General features: G+C 41.8%; 1 protein-coding gene across 5 annotated transcripts in view; it reads left to right on the top strand.

Moving 5' to 3' along the window:
* The window catches only part of Usp32 (Ubiquitin specific protease 32), a 152577-nt gene that overhangs the window by 77516 nt on the left and 58407 nt on the right, over positions 1 to 16654 (top strand). For 2 of the 5 annotated variants that reach the window (XM_076203127.1, XM_076203131.1), the window contains 9 exons: positions 216 to 383; positions 3272 to 3405; positions 3679 to 3879; positions 4211 to 4346; positions 4800 to 4940; positions 5489 to 5639; positions 9430 to 9519; positions 9958 to 10139; positions 16287 to 16446. In XM_076203127.1, coding sequence (XP_076059242.1) covers positions 216 to 383; positions 3272 to 3405; positions 3679 to 3879; positions 4211 to 4346; positions 4800 to 4940; positions 5489 to 5639; positions 9430 to 9519; positions 9958 to 10139; positions 16287 to 16446 — 1363 coding nt within the window. Of the gene's footprint in view, positions 1 to 215; positions 384 to 3271; positions 3406 to 3678; positions 3880 to 4210; positions 4347 to 4799; positions 4941 to 5488; positions 5652 to 9173; positions 9231 to 9429; positions 9520 to 9957; positions 10140 to 16286; positions 16447 to 16654 lie in introns of all 5 variants that reach the window. The other 3 variants (XM_076203128.1, XM_076203130.1, XM_076203129.1) reach the window with 3 other exon arrangements.

Genomic DNA, 16654 nt, shown 5'->3' with positions numbered 1-16654 from the left:
GGAGGAATGCCTCTCAGCTGAATAAAATGACCTTGTGGCAGCTAGAAATAATGTATTAAAATGGTCCCCATCATCTACAGAAACATGTAGACTTTTCTTACCTGTGCCATCTCATCATCCAAGCCATCATAGAATTATGTATATCTGTAAGGAAAGTGAAATCAATCTATGTGTTGGATACGTGCGCTACATTTGGTACATATCTTTCCCTCTAGGTGTGTCACGTGGTGCTGGGACTGCGTCCATGCAACCGTGTGGAGGAGGGGGAGCTGGTCATGGGATGGCTAAGAAGAGCAGAGAAGAAGTCTATGACTATTGGCCAGTTCTGGTACATCATTAACATGGACTGGTGGAGCGTGTGGATGGACTATGTTAATTACCAGGTTTGAGGACATAATTTTGAAAGTTGAATATAGTGCTCATTGCTATAACAATATACTACTATATAGACATTTTATATTGAAAATATATATGTATTATTATCTATTATACTTATTCTTATTTATTTATATAAAAGAAGCTGAAAGAGGAGTGGGAGGGAGTGAAGGATAGAGTAGAGCTAGGAGTGGAGGAGGAATGGGGATGGTTCAAGGAGGGAGTCACAAAGTGTGCAAAGATGGTGTGTGGAACAAGAAAGACAGGAGGAAATAGAAGGAAGGGTAGTGAATGGTGGGACGAGGAAACAAAGAAGGTTGTAGAAGATGATAAGCGAGCTTTCATAGATTGGTTACAAAATAGGACGAGGGAGTCATATGAGAGGTACAAAGAAAAGAAAAGAGAAGTAAAGCAAAAGGTAAAGGAGGCAAAGAGGAGAGCAGATGTGAAATGGGGTAAGAGTATGACAGAAATTTTTGAAAGTAATAAAAAGATGTTTTGGAAAGAAATTAAGAGAGGAAGAGGAGGCGAATCAATTAGGGAAGAAAAGGTAAAAGGTGCAGATGGAGAGATAATGGAAGAGAAGGCAGTAAGAGGAAGGTGGGCAGAATATTTTAGGGAGTTGCTAAATGTGAAGGAGGATAGGGAGGGAAAGATGGCTGCAGTGAGAAATGCTAAGAAAATTACTGTGATAAGTGAGGAAAATGGAGGAGAAATAAGGAAGGATGAAGTGAAGGCAGCTGTTAAGATGATGAAAGCAGGTAAGGCACCTGGTCTGGATGGATGCCATGCAGAATGTCTAAAAAAAGGAGGTACAGTAATGGTGGACTGGCTGGTGAGATTATTTAATGTTTGCTGGAGAGAGGGTAGAGTGCTGGAGGACTGGAGGAGTGCCTGTATAGTTCCACTTTACAAGGGAAAAGGGGACAAGTGTGAATGTAGTAGTTTCAGAGGGATTAGCTTGTTAAATGTAGTTGGGAAGGCTTATGGGAGGATCTTGATTGAGAGGATTAGGAGAGGAACAGAGGGAGTAATTGGTGAGGAATAGTGTGGATTTAGGACAGGTAGAGGTTGTGTAGATCAGATTTTTGTGGTAAGACAGATATGTGAGAAAGCTATAGGAAAGGGGAAGGATGTTTTTTGGGCTTTTATGGATCTGGAAAAGGCTACAACAGGGTAGACAGAAAGGCACTGTGGGAGGTTATGCGGATATATGGGATAGGAGGAAAGCTTCTAGGAGCTGTCAAAAGTTTTTATGAGAGTAGTAGAGCTTGTGTCAGGATTAGAAATGGAGAGAGTGAGTGGTTCGAGGTAAAGGTGGGACTTCGTCAGGGATGCATTATGTCACCCTGGCTGTTCAACTTTTACATGGATGGGGTAGTGCAAGAGGTAAATGCAAGGGTAGTGGGTCAGGGATTGGAGATGGTTAAAGAAAATGGAGAAAAGTGGGAGGTGAGCCAGCTGTTGTTTGCAGATGACACTGCACTTGTGGCAGGATCAGAGGAGGGATTGAGGAAGTTGGTAACAGAGTTTGGGAGAGTGTGTGATACAAGAAAGCTGAAGATAAATGTGGGTAAAAGTAAGGTGATGAGATGTTCAAGGGGTGAAAGTGGCAGCAGACTGGAAGTGAGCATTAAGGGAGAGCGACTGGAGGAAGTGGATAGTTTTAGAATCTTGGGTGCAAATGTGGCAGGAAAAGGTGGAGGTAGAATGTAGATTGAGAGGAGCGAGTAAATGCCTTGGTGGATTAAAAAGTGTAATGAGGAATAGACATTTGGGAATGGATGCTAAGAGGAGATTGTATGAAGGAGTGATTGTGCCCCACTGTATGGGGCAGAAACAGGAACATAAGAGAGGAAGAGAGAAGGAGTTTGAATGTGTTTGAGATGAGGTGTCTGAGAAGTATGATGGGGGTTACTAGGCTGGATAGAGTGAGAAATGAGGAGGTGAGGAGGAGAACAGGGGTGGTAAGGGAGTTGGGAGATAGGGTGGATGAAAGAGTATTAGGATGGTTTGGATACATGGAAAGAATGAGTGAAGAAAGACTAGTAAAAGAGGTATGGAAGGCAGATGTGGAGGGAGTGAACATGAGGGGGGGACCTAGGATGAAATGGATGGATGGGGTGAAGGGTGCTTTGGGGAAGAGGGGAATGTCTGTTGAGGAAGGATGGGAGAGGACAAAAGACAGGGGTGAATGGAGAATGGTTGTATATGGATGATGTTGTGATGCATGAGATGGAATGGATGGGGGGATAGGGGGTGAGGCAGTATATGTGAGAAAAATTTGATGCATCCCAAAGGGATTTCTCCCTGTCTTCTCCTTTTCTGCATGATTTAATGAAGCGGCTTTGCTGTGGATGTGCTGTGTCTTGCGACACTATCTCTGACCCAGGGCAGTGGTCAAGATGCACGGATGACCCATCATCCAGGTGGTGCCAAGATAAGAGGGAGGGGAGTGAAGTGTATATAGGGATGGAATGGGTGGGAATGGTTTTTATGCCTTTTTTTTTTTGTATATGTATGTATGTACTGTTTCTTTGGCATTTTCTTCCACTTGCTGCTGTACTATTTCCTTAAAAGTTATCTTTTGATTTTCTTGTTCCCCTTTCCATTCATTTATTTCTTGGAGGTCAGTCTCCTTAATCGTTTCTGACTTTCTCGGTCACTGCTTGTATTTGTTCTTTCACTTCTTTTTTTCAAAGCCTCATTTTTGTTTTTATCTTCATTTTTCATTCTTTCATTCTCACTTCTGACCATGTTTAATTCCTTTCGATCATTAAGCTCCTTGTTCGTCTCATCATTATCTCTTTTTTTAAGATGAATTATTTCTCTGTATATTGCCCTGTATTCAGCTTTCAGAAGCAAAGGTCTTAAAGTTGTCTTTAATTATCAACAGACGAACTCTGAAAGCTCAATGAGTCCATCGTCTCACAGTAGTTCTCCAGCAGGCTCCCAATGTGGGTCATTAAAACGTACGAAACTACAGAAGAAATCGGCAAATTCAGAAGGAACTGTAGCTTCGGACACAAGGTCAGTGGAAAAATGTCCTGATCTCCATTTGTTATATTTATTTTTTTCTCCATATGACTACCCCCCATATAAGGGGGGGAAGAAGGACTATTAGTCTATAGTTAGATTTTTTCTGTATGTGCCAGTAAATAGAAAATTTTAAAATGTCATTGACTATTAATTATTATTGTTATTTATTGGTATTATTTTATTTTGTTAGGTTTACTTTATTATTGCCACCTGTAATTTGATTAGTATATACAATACATGGATTGTTATCTTGCCCTTCTTTAGTGGTATCCTGGTAACTAGTATCGCTAGCCTGGGTGCAGGTGATTCCGTGTCGTTAACGAGTATAGAGAGTGATGGGTCGTCAGGACGAGCATCGGACCAAACTGGATCACGTCAGGGGTCGTTGCAGCGGCACTCCACATCAACACCCAAGAAAAATTTTAGTTCTGGCAACCTGTCCTTGACATACGTAGAATCAAACAGGTGAGTATAGTGTGCTACAAGTTTCTTGTAACCCTCTCTAAAAAGGCGATGGGTCTCCTACAACAAAGAGTTGAAGAAACTGATTTATTGATAAATGAATTAATTACAGTGATGGGTCTCCTGCAACAAAGACTTGAGGAAACTGATTTAATGGTGAATGAATTAATTACTTATCTCATAGATAGAGACAGGTGTATGAAAAGAGATTGGATGGTAACATGGCAGCCTACCCACCCCATCACTGGAACAAATATTTGAACAGATCATGCTTTTGTCTTCATCTCTGCATATTTCAGCTGTATGACAGAAAGTTTAACTTAATTCTCCTCAGATGTAGCAGCAATTCTAGCCCAAGCCACTCTCCTAGATTAGCTCGAAGGGCTGCGACCAGCCCAGGACCTCTCTTGCCTCCATCCCGACCTTCTGCCATCGATAACTCACCATTAGTGGAACCAAACACCGCCAAGGTCAGTCAGTAAATTCTGTGTATGTACTCGGGTTCTCTTTGCCGTCTTAGTGGTCCTACTTCTTGAACAAACAGATTAGAGAAGAATGGCTATGATTATAAATTTTGAGTGAACAGTGAATGGTGTGCAAATATTGCATTTTCATTCAGGACTTGGTCACAGTTGTGGTATATGATTGTGATTTTATTTTTATCATTGTGGATGCTCACTGGCTAGAGCATTGCTACTTGCAATGGAGGTTGAGGTGGCGGCAGTTCAAACCCTGTTGCAAGTGAGTTGGACCAAGGGCATGGTTCATTAAATTCCACGTGGCAAAGTCCTCTGTAAAGGGCACTGTTCCAGCCTATTGACAAAGGGGAGAGTTTTGCAATGTTAAACAGAACAAAATCATCAAACATTTTTGTCGTTGATTTGCCACAGTATCGTTGTTGACATGTCCCATTCCTTGTGCAGGTAATGCTCCTGACAGGGGAGGGAGGGAGGCTCAAGAGGAATATCACTCTAGTGCAGGGGCGAGACTTCATGCTGGTTCCGGAGTCACTGTGGAAGGCCCTACAGCAGTGGTACGGAGGGGCCCCAGCACTACCCAGACAGGTTAGTCGTGTGAAGACGAAATGTCAACCCCCAAATGACAAGTGTTCTGGAGGTAGAATACTCGTTGGCTGAGCAGGTTAGAGCATTGGTACTTGTAGTGTGAGTTGAAGTGATGGCAGTTCAAACCCTGCTCCCAGCGAGTTGGATCAAGGACATGGTTAATTAATTTCCATGCTACAGAGTCCTCTATAAGGGGCACTGTCCTAACCTCCTGATAGGGACAGTTCGCAACCTTTAACCAAATCAGAATGCAAGGAGTGTGGTCGTTCTTGGAGCACCAAGTGTATCATGTATAGACATCATGCAAGTTCATACATGTGTGGCATTTCCTTGGTATCAAATGTCCTTCATTCTTTGCAAAACCCAAACATATTGCTATAAGTACTCACACACCTCAGTAAATAAACATTTGTGTAGTAGAATGACCAGAAAAGTGAACTTAGTAAGTCTTGGCATTTCTTTTCTCCATGTCTAAATTACATCGTTTTATGTTTATATTTTACTCGTGACCAGCTCAATAGCTGTATTGCATATGCAAATTCTTTCAGGTGATTCACGGGAAGATGAGTGGTGAGGTGGAACTGGAACTTTATCCAGTGACCCTTCGTTTGTTACGTCACCAGGCCTCGAACCAGGGTCGCAGCCCAGCCAACAATTCATGGGTTGGGGTGCCTGGTGGCTATGGTGCCTCAGCCTTCAGTAAGATAACAGGTTTTATGCAGTTGTGTTAGTGCATGTATGTTTTTTTTTTTTTTTTTACTATTATTTTTTTGTATTTGCCACTACCCACCCATTAATGCTTTTTCTGTAGATATTTCCCTTAGCCAATAGGTTTCTTGTTTTTGCAAGTGTAAGGAAAGATATAAAGTCATAGGTTTGGCATAAGACTAGGTACCCAATTATAAGCCACCCCAACGAATAGATTTTAATGGAAAGCATTCATAAAAGGCTTTAGTACACTTGTAAATGCACCCACAACAGTAATTAATGCCATTGATCAGAGTTCAGGTAAATGCTGACAGTATGGGTAGACATCATGATGCAATCATTCATGGTGGTATCCTGCCAGATCATCAGAGAGAATCATCTCCTTGGCACCTATCTTCAAATTTCATCAACATCCTTGACTCTTGCTGGAGTAGACTCTCCGTCTCATGGACTGAGTCCAAGATCTCTGGCACTGAGCTTTGACTGTATTTCCTCCACATTTTCATATTAGGGGAGTGGACAGTATGGGACAACTCCCCTCAGTGATATAGAAATAGTCCTACACTAGACAGCATATACAGTAGTCTAATGTCTCTTCTCTTCAATGGGAAGAGCTAGGAACTTGGCCTCTGTAAGGCTGCAGATTTCCAGGTAGTGAGGCTCAAAACAACAATTGTGTAAATGGTAGATACATACATCTATATCTACCTATATACCAAGGGCTTTTTTCCCCCTTATATGGGAGGTAGCCAAGTCAAAAGGCATACTCCCACTCCCACCCGTTCCACCCCATTCACCACCCATGTTCCCCTTCCCATCTTAGCTCCTCATGGATGAAGGATAATGTCTGTCTCCTGCCCACTGCCCCGAGCCAGAAGCAATGCAGTAGGACACAGAACATCCACTTTATTGTACTGCAACTGTCCCTCAGTTATGCTGTCTCCCTCGTAATACTGTCTTATACCACTTCTTTGAATTTATATTTCCATTTTCGCCTCTGTCCCCTTTGGTATAGGGAAGAAAGAATACTGTCTCCTGCCCACTGCCCTAAGTCATAAGCAAAGCAGCAAGACACAGTAAGGCATACATTTACACATGTGAAAATGTATGTAAGTACCTAGCACATGCTGAAACATGGATAATTCAATACAAGAATAGGTAGTTAGGAATAGTGAATTGAAAGTTAGTTTTATTTGTAGTGATAAACTTGGGAGGTGGGTAGAGCATTATTTCACTTGTAAAATATATTTTGGAAAGCGTACTAATCCTTTCTAGTTGTAGTTAATCGTTGAAAAATGTTTGTGAAATTTTCAGTTCTGCTACTGATGGGTTGCCAGATACCACCAACCAGATACTGCATGTAGGAGGTTCAGATAATGCTTATTGTACATGTATAGGAGATGTAGGTTTTGAGTCTGTTGTTGGATGACAATTGTTTTAGCACAGTGTGCGATGGTAGTTTTGATGGCTTGAAATAATTTTGCAAAAGTGAAGCAAAGTAGTTTTAGGTGACCCGGTGAAGGAAGGCACTGAAAATGTACATACCAAATCTCTGTTTGATAAGCATGTACTTCTAAACTGCACTCCTATTTTACAGATATTTGGTGGAAAAAAAAAAGTGTGGCTTATAACTGGGTTGTTATGGTTGAGTCTGATGCACCATCCAAATATATTTTATATGTAATTGCAAGCCATTCTTCTTACTATTTCAGAAATTCTTTAACAATCTCGCATGTCTTCCTCTGTCTTTGCTCCTGCCAATGCTACATTAGCCCCAACCCCACTTAACTTTTGATTTTGCTGTGTGCATTACCATTTTATCATTCACCACTGAGCATTACCATTATCGAGTTCATTTAATCTCATGACATGCAGACACATTCTTTTCTTTTTCTTTTCTTTTTCTTCACCTCCTTCTTCACATCCTTCATCCTCTTTTTTCTTCACATTCTTTTTCTTTTTCTTCCATCTTTTTCTTCCTCCTTTTTCTGTCCTCCTTCCTCCTTCCTTTGTCTTTCTTCTTTGTCCTTTTTTTTCCATCTTCTTTAGATTCTTTTAAAATCATTAAGCAACAGAGCCTCAATTGGAAGTTTCCAAAATTATTTCATTTTTACTCCAGTCTCCAATTTTGGTTTTGGATGCTAACAATGAGCACATAAGGAGGTTTCACATGTCAACAACCGGAGTTCTTTAAGAAGCCTCCCCATTATTTAATACCAAAGTCAAATGACATCCTTGTCTTCATGTAGAGGCTATCTGATCTTTGGACTGAGCCCAAAAGTTCCTGCCCTATTGCCGTTTCTAATGCATCTCTTCCACGTTTTTCACATAACAAGAACGACTAGCAGTGACAGATTTTTTTCCTCCTGCAAACCATTGACTAGAAGCAAACCTGGGTACTTTCAGTCACGCTTAATGTTACTGACCTTTAATCAATGTTTCAATTATGCTTTCATTTCTTGTAGGAATAGGGTTACAGAGAGCAGGATATCCAGTCCCATCACTTCCATTTTATCCGCCTTTTACCACCTGAGTTGGAAAATTTGGTGGCAATATTCTTTCTTCCCTCTACCACAGGAGACAGGCAAAAATGGAAATATATACTCAAAGAAGTGGTACAAGACACTAACAAGAGGGGGACAGTATAACAGAGGGACAGTTGCAGTACAGTGAAATGGATGTGCTGTGTCTTGTTGCATGGCTTCCGACTTGTAGCAATGGGCAGGAGACAGGGATGACCCCTCATCCATGAGGAGCTAAGACGAGAGGGAGGAAAGGGTGCTGGGTGGGTGGGAAGTGGGTGCTTGACTTGGCTACCACCCTTATAAGGGGGAAGTAGCCCTTGGTATAGAGATAGATAGTATTATTAATGGGTAACTTGCAATCCCACAGTAGCTGGCATCTTTTCTTGGGCCCCTGCATATACTGCTTCGGGAAAAACATTGGACTAGTCATGTGATGTATTAATGTAAGTCTGTTATTTTGTTGCCAATTAGTAGAAAGATTTTATCAAGAGTAATTAGCACTTCCAACCCTAGGGACAATTGTGCACCAAGTCCTAGAGGTTGTGAAGATAAAAGTTTGAGGGTAATAGAAATGGGGGATTGAAAGAGTTGAAAGTGAACAGCATTTGTTGTTGACTGGAGATGAATTTCCAAGCATATAAGAGTTATGTGGGTCTTTGGTTCTTATAGATTTCACTTAAATCCCCAAAGTTATGCTAAAAGGAGGAAGGGAGTTGTCATCTGTTGCCAGTTCTCATGTGAAAAGGCAGAGGAAAAATAGTTTCAAAGAGAGAGATGACTGATGTCTGTCACAAAGAACCACAACATGATTTCTTTATCATACAAACTTCCTTTCCCATGTTTGTTTTAATCATGTCATCCTAGACTGTTCATTCCCTTTCCACACAATGCATCCTCGAGACAAGCTTTAGTGCTTATTTTTTGCTTATTCTTGGCTACCTGCTTTGCATGTTTCATACCCATATTGCTTTATTGGCTGCAGCTCCAATATTACTTTCAGATCTACTGCATGTTGTGATTTGTGGTTCCCATTGCGCACATATTTACCAAAGCTTCCGTAAGTCTTTGCATTTATGGTGTTATGCTTAACCTCTTTCTCTAACCTTTAATCCTCCTACTCCTTCTCCTTGTCCTTCTCCTCCTCCTAAATCCTTAAACATTTCTACCCTTGCTAACGGCTTTCTTTCCCAAACTTACCCTTAACACTCTCCATTCCTTCCTTATCCTCATAACCTCTTGTCAACATTCACTTTCAGCTTCCTTCACACACACACTTCTCCAAACACCATCACTGCTCTGCAGTCTTTCCTCACTGCTCCCGATCAGCACTGCGTCATCCACAAACAGTAAGTGATGAGGATCCTATTCCAACCTCCTACCTCCTTCCTTCCCCCCACTCACTCATTTCCTCCTCTCCTTTGTTCTATTAACCCTTTCCTTGTAAATGAAAAATAACCTTGTCTTGATCTTGCCTTGACTAGGAGTCTTTGTATTCTCTGTACTCTCAAACATGCCATGCTTTTGGTGTAGGTCCTGCATTGAACAGATCCTCCGTTTCACAATAGGCATAGATGATGACTAATGTTTGTATCTCAAAATCCTTTTGATTTACGTCATCAGAGATTTTTTTTAATGTAAATATACACTAAGAGAAAGCACATAGGTAATTAAAGATTCAAGTCACTATGATCATGCATGGCACAGAAGCATTTCTACAAGTTCTCAAAGACTTTGAGAGAAGTTTACATGTTTTTATGTGATTTTCTTCCTTGTTTTATTTACAGATTCAGCCCCTTATTCATATATGTCCTCCTTGCCAAACTCATTGTCATCTACACCAAAACGGTACCTAGCGTACATGGCAGCCTTTAGTCGTATGGCAACTGTGCGTCAAGTGTACGACTATTTGGCCACGAAACTCAGGCTGCGGACAGAGGACATGAGGCTTTGGCACATCAAAGATGAGGTCAGGAATACATAATTCTTGTGGTCTGGAATAACATGAAATTTATCATAGTGGTTTTCTAAAAAAAAAAAATATATATATACCGTATTTTCCGGCTTAAAATGTGCATCGGGTTATAATGCGCACCCATGCACTTCGTTATCTCAGTACACAGATAGCGCGCACCGACATATAACGCGCATGCCCGATCGCATTTGTCTATAATGCAGTTTTACCTCGGTATTTATATCATGTGAACGAGGTTACATGGAGAAGTATTTTTCATTGGCTAGAGCCACCGCTGGGAAATCTGTTGATTTGTCACTAAATTAAGTGTCAGTTTAGGCATCAATCAGGACACAACTAAGAAAAAGTCGGAACTACATGTACCGGTATATGACTCATGTTGTGCGTTGGTCCCTTATTACTTTGTAGCTTAAATAGTTTGTAGGAAATATGATCTGAAAAAAGTTTATTGAAAGTAAAATATACAGAAAAATTTCGGGATTTTTACAGAAAATGTTCATTTTATATCTTGAGGAAATAATTCATCTTTACCATTTTTTATTTAATACTGAAACAAACTACAGACTGTTTCGTTTTAGCTTTGAACCTGCAATGACAATGGTGAAATAGGACAGTCTCTCATCGAGGTGACGTTTAGTTAATATAACTCCCGAAAGAGGGTGTTGTAGTCAGGTGTTTGACACGAGTTTATGAACGGCCGCAACAGAATTTGTACCATACCTAAAGTGAAGCAACAAAGCCAACATAAAAATTCAAACTAGGATGCTGTGAACATGGGCAAATATCATGAATATTGATCATGTTTCATGGTGTTTAGGCCTATTTAAACATGAAAAATAAGATTCGATAGATACCTACCTATACCAAATATTTATATACGGTAGCCCATGCTGGCGTATTCTTTCATGTCACCATGGCTGTTCTTCTTGTGGCGTCCAGACTTTGTGGTGGCCAACATCGTCATGTTGTGAAAAAAATTACACACTCAGCCACAGAATTTTTAGCGTAGGCCGTAGATAATGCGCAGCACCGGATAACGCGCACCCCCCATTTTTAGGCCCTTCCAATGGAAAACAGTCGCGCACTATACGCCGGAAAATACGGTATATATATAAATATATATATATATACATACATACATATACCAAGGCTTTTTCCCCCTTACAAGAGAGGTAGCCAAAAAGAAAAAGGCATAAAATCATTCCCACCCATTCCATCCCTAAATACACTCCACTCCCCTCCACCCTCCCTCTTATCTTAGCACCTCCTGGATGACGGGTCATCCCTGCAACCTGTCCACTGCCCTGGGTTAGAGGCAGTGTTACAAGACACAGCACATCCACAGCAAGGCCGCTTCTTTAAATCAGCAACCGTATCTCTCCGTCCCTCCATGCAGAAAAGGAGAAGACGAGGAGAAATCCCTTCAGGCTGCATCAAATTTTGCTCACACATACTACCTCAACCCCCATCCCCCCACCCATTCCACCTCATGCATCACATCATCCATATACAACCATTCTCCATTCACCCGTCTTCTCTCCTCTCCCATCCTTCCTCAACAGACATTCCCCTCTTCCCCAAAGCCCCCTTCACCCCATCCATCCATCTCATCCTATATATATATGTATATAAACACATGTATATATACATATATGTGTGTATATATATATATATATATATATATATATATATATACATTTATATATAGAATAACCAACCTCAATGCCCCACAATACATCTATGAAAGACACACTCAGATCACGTTAGATTATCAAGTTCAAAACTTCACAAAATCATACATGCACTCATATGTTTGGTTTTGTGAAGGTACAGTCCATGGTAACACTTCCCTCCCTTAGGCACACGAAGTTAAATCTCACTAGCTATTCCACTACAACTAATCCTACTGCATGGGATGATGATAATTCTTTTTCATCAGCAGTAAAGAGGATTTCAAACCTTGGGGAGAATATCACTGTAGAGGTAGAGGTATAGTAGTGGGAAGCACTAAGAAAATGACAGTGATAAGTGAGGAAAATGGAGGAGAAATAAGGAAAGATAAAGTGAAGGCAGTTGTTAAGAAAATGAGAGCAGGTAAGGCAGCTAGGTGGATGTCATACAGAATGACTAAAAAAAGGAGGTGCAGTTATGGTGGACTGGCTGGTGAGGCTATTTAACGTTGTTTAAGAGAGGGTAGAGTGCCGAAGGACTGGAGGAGTGCCTGTATAGCCCAGCTTTACAAGGGAAAAGGGGACAAATGTGAGTGTAGTAGTTTCAGAGGGATTAGCTTGTAAGTATGGTTGGGAAGGCTTGTGGGAGGGTCTTGATTGAGAGGATTAAGAGAGAAAGAGAGGGAGTAATTGGTGAGGAACAGTGTGGACTTAGGACAAGTAGTGGTTGTGTAGATCAGATTTTTGTGGTAAGACATATGTGAGAAAGCTATAGGAAAAGGTAAGGATGTTTTTTGGGCTTTTATGGATTTGGAAAAGGCATATGACATGGTAGACAGGAAGGCACTGTGGGAGGTATTGCAGATATATGGGATAGGAGGAAAGCTTTTAAGAGCAGTCAAGAGTTTTTACATGAGTAGTAGAACTTATCCACAGCAAGGCCGCTTCATTAATTCGGCGACCCCCCCCTCTCCGTCCCCCCATATAAAGGAGAGGACGGGGAGAAATCCCTTCCGGCTGCGTCAAAAATTTTTGCTCACACACACTACCTCACCCCCCATTCCCCCGTCAAATCCACCTCATGCATCACAACATTTTCCATATACAACCATTCTCCATTCACCCCTGTCTTCTGTCCTCGCCCGTCCTTCCTCAACAGACATTCCCCTCTTCCCCAAAGCCCCCTTCACCCCATCCATCCATCTCATCCTAGGACGTCCCCTCGTGTTCACTCCCTCCACATCTGCCTTCCATGCCTCCTTTACTAGTCTTTCTTCACTCATTCTTTCCATGTGTCCAAACCATCCTAATACTCTTTCATCCACCCTATCTCCCAGCTCCCTTTCCACCCCTGTTCTCCTCCTCACTTCCTCATTTCTCACTCTATCTAGCCTAGTAACCCCCATCATACTTCTCAGACATTTCATCTCAAACACATTCAAGTTCCTTCTCTCTTCCTCACTTATGTTCCATGTTTCAGCTCCATACAGTGTTGTTGGCACAATCACTCCTTCATACAGTCTCCTCTTAGCATCCATTCCCAGATTCCTATTCCTCATTACACTTTTTAAACCACCAAGGCATTTGCTCGCTTCTCTCAATCTACATTCTACCTCCACCTTCACTCCACCCTTTCCTGCCACATTTGCACCCAAATATCTAAAACTATCCACTTCCTCCAGTTGCTCTCCCTTAATGCTCACTTCCAGATTACTGCCACTTTCACCCCTTGTACATCTCATCACCTTACTTTTACCCACATTTATCTTCAGCTTTCTTCTATCACACACTCTCCCAAACTCTGTCACCAGCTTCCTCAATCCCTCCTCCGATCCTGCCACAAGCGCAGTGTCCTCAAACAACAGCTGGCTCACCTCCCACTTTTCTCCATTTTCCTTAACCATCTCCAATCCCTGACCCACTACCCTTGCATTCACCTCTCGCACCACCCCATCCATGTATTAAGTTGAACAGCCAGGGTGACATAACGCATCCCTGACGAAGTCCCACCTTTACCTCAAACCACTCACTCTCTCCATTTCTAATCCTGACACAAGCTCTACTACTCTCATAAAAACTCTTGACAGCTCCCAGAAGCTTTCCTCCTATCCCGTATATCCGCATAACCTCCCACAGTGCCTTTCTGTCTACCCTGTCGTAAGCCTTTTCCAGATCCATAAAGGCCCAGAAAACATCCTTCCCCTTACCTATAGCTTTCTCACATATCTGTCTTACCACAAAAACCTGATCTACACAACCTCTACCTGTCCTAAACCCACACTGTTCCTCACCAATTACTCCCTCTGTTCCTCTCCTAATCCTCTCCTGCGACACTGCTTCTGACCCAGGGTGGTGGACAGGGTGCAGGGATGACCCGTCATCTAGGAGGTGCTAAGATGGGAGGGAGGGTGGAGGGGTGTGGAGTGTTTTCGGGGATGGAATGGGTGGGAATGTTTTTGTGCCTTGTCCTTTTTGGCTACCTCCCTGGTAAGGGGGAAAAAAGCCTTGGTATATGGAATATGGTATGGTAGTAGAACTTATGTTAGAATCAGAAATAGAGTGGTTTGAGGTAAAGGTGGGACTTCATCAGGGATGTGTTATGTTGCCCTGGCTCTTCATTTTATACATGGATGGGATGGTGTGAGAGGTAAACATAAGGGTATAGAGATGGTAAAAAAAAATAGAGAAAAATGGGAGATAAGCCAGTTGTTTGCTGATGACACTGTGCTTGTGGCAGGATCAGAGGAGGGATTGAGGAAGTTAGTGACAGAGTTTGGGAAGGTGGGCAAAAGAAGGAAGTTGAAGATAAATGTGGGTAAAAGTAAGGTGATGAGATGTACAAGAGGAAAAAGTGTCAGCAAACTGGAAGTGAGTATTAAGTGGTTTGAGGTAAAGGTGGGACTTCATCAGGGATGTGTTATGTTGCCCTGGCTCTTCATTTTATACATGGATGGGATGGTGTGAGAGGTAAACATAAGGGTATAGAGATGGTCAAAGAAAAAATAGAGAAAAATGGGAGATAAGCCAGTTGTTTGCTGATGACACTGTGCTTGTGGCAGGATCAGAGGAGGGTTTGAGGAAGTTAGTGACAGAGTTTGGGAAGGTGGGCAAAAGAAGGAAGTTGAAGATAAATGTGGGTAAAAGTAAGGTGATGAGATGTACAAGAGGAAATGGCAGCAAACTGGAAGTGAGTATTAAGGGAGAGAGACTGGAGGAATTGGATAGTTTTAGATAGTTGGGTGCTAATGTGGCAGGAAAGGGAGGAGTGGAGGTGGAGGTAGAATGTAGATTGAGAGAAGCAAGTACTCATGAATGCCTTGGAGAATTAAAAAGTGTAATGAGAAATAGACATTTGTGAATGGATGCTAAGAGGAGATTGTATGAAGGAATGTTTGTGCCAACAACACTATATGGGGCAGAAACATGGAACATAAGAGATTGAGGAGTTGGAATGTGTTTAAGATGAGGTGCCTGAGAAGTATGATAGGGGTTACTAGGCTGGATATGGTGAGAAACAAGGAGGTGAGGAGGAGAACGAGGGCAGAAAGGGAGTTGGGAGATAGGGTGGATGAAAGAGTATTGGGATGGTTTGGACACATGAAAAGAATGGGTGAAGAAAGATTGGTAAAAGAGGTGTGGAAGGCAGAGGTGGAAGGAGTGAACATGAGGGGTCACCCTAAGATGAGATGGATGGATGGGTTAAAAGGGCCATTGGGAAAGAGGGGAATGTCTAATGAGGAAGGATGGGAGAAGACAGAAGATAGGGGTGAATTGAGAATGGTTGTGTATGGATTATGCTGTGATGCATGAAGGGGAGTGGGTGTGGGATAAGGGATGGGGGTGGTGAGGGAGTATGTGTGAAAAATAAATTGATGCCCAAAGGGATTTCTCTCCATTTTCTCCATTTCTGCATAAGGGGACGGAGAGGGGAGGTCGCCAATTTAATGAAGCAACATTGCTGTGGATGTGCTGTGTCAGGACAGTAGGGGGAGATGCAGGGATGACCTGTCATCCAGGAGGAGCCAAGATAAGAGGGAGGGATTGGGGTGGATGGGAGTGGAGTATGTGGGGATAGAATGGGTGGGAGTGGATTTTATGCCTTTGTTTTTTGGCTACCTCCCTTGTAAGGGGGGGAAAGCCATTGGTATATGTATACACTTCCATGACCTCTTGAAGCCTTCCCATCATTAATCAGGAGATCTCTTCTATTAATATAATCTATCCCCTTTAGTGACCTGAATACTGCAATCATGTCACATCTTTGTTTTCAATCTTTCATTCATCGTTAATATCGGAAAAGAACAAATGGAGTAGTTAGTTAACAAAGCCAAATGTACTTCACAAATGACCATCTCTGGACAGTTAAATGAAGTGTAGGAAGAGCTGCCTTATGTAACAGAATGAGACTGATATTCATATCTACAAAATAAACATCTCTCAGAAATGTTTTCTTTGCTTTTATCTTTTTCAGACAAACATGACACTGTTGGAGGAGGAGGATAGTACCTTAGAGGAGCTGTGGGTTGGGGAGATGTCTCAAGTGCTCATTGAAGTGAGGAACAAGGACCTTACATGGCCGGAGGAGATGAGTCAAATAGCTTGTAAAGGTGTCAAAATTCCAGTAAAAGAAGGTGAGGAACTTCCATTTGATAGTGTAGGGTGGATGACCTCGTTTAGTTCATAGTTTTTCATTGGTACCATATAGAATTTGCATAATTACTGCATTGCTTTATGATAAATGCAATTGCTTATATATGTTTTATGTAATTCTGTGTGTGTACTAAAATATGTATGGGTGGTCTTGCAAATCTAGTAAATGTATATTCCCACCAGGTGGCA

The sequence above is a fragment of the Oratosquilla oratoria genome, chromosome 19 (genome assembly GCF_046742065.1).
Source record: "Oratosquilla oratoria isolate Oo_2021 chromosome 19, ASM4674206v1, whole genome shotgun sequence".
Classification (NCBI taxonomy): Eukaryota; Metazoa; Arthropoda; class Malacostraca; order Stomatopoda; family Squillidae; genus Oratosquilla; species Oratosquilla oratoria.
This window is presented reverse-complemented; position numbering and strand designations above follow the sequence as displayed.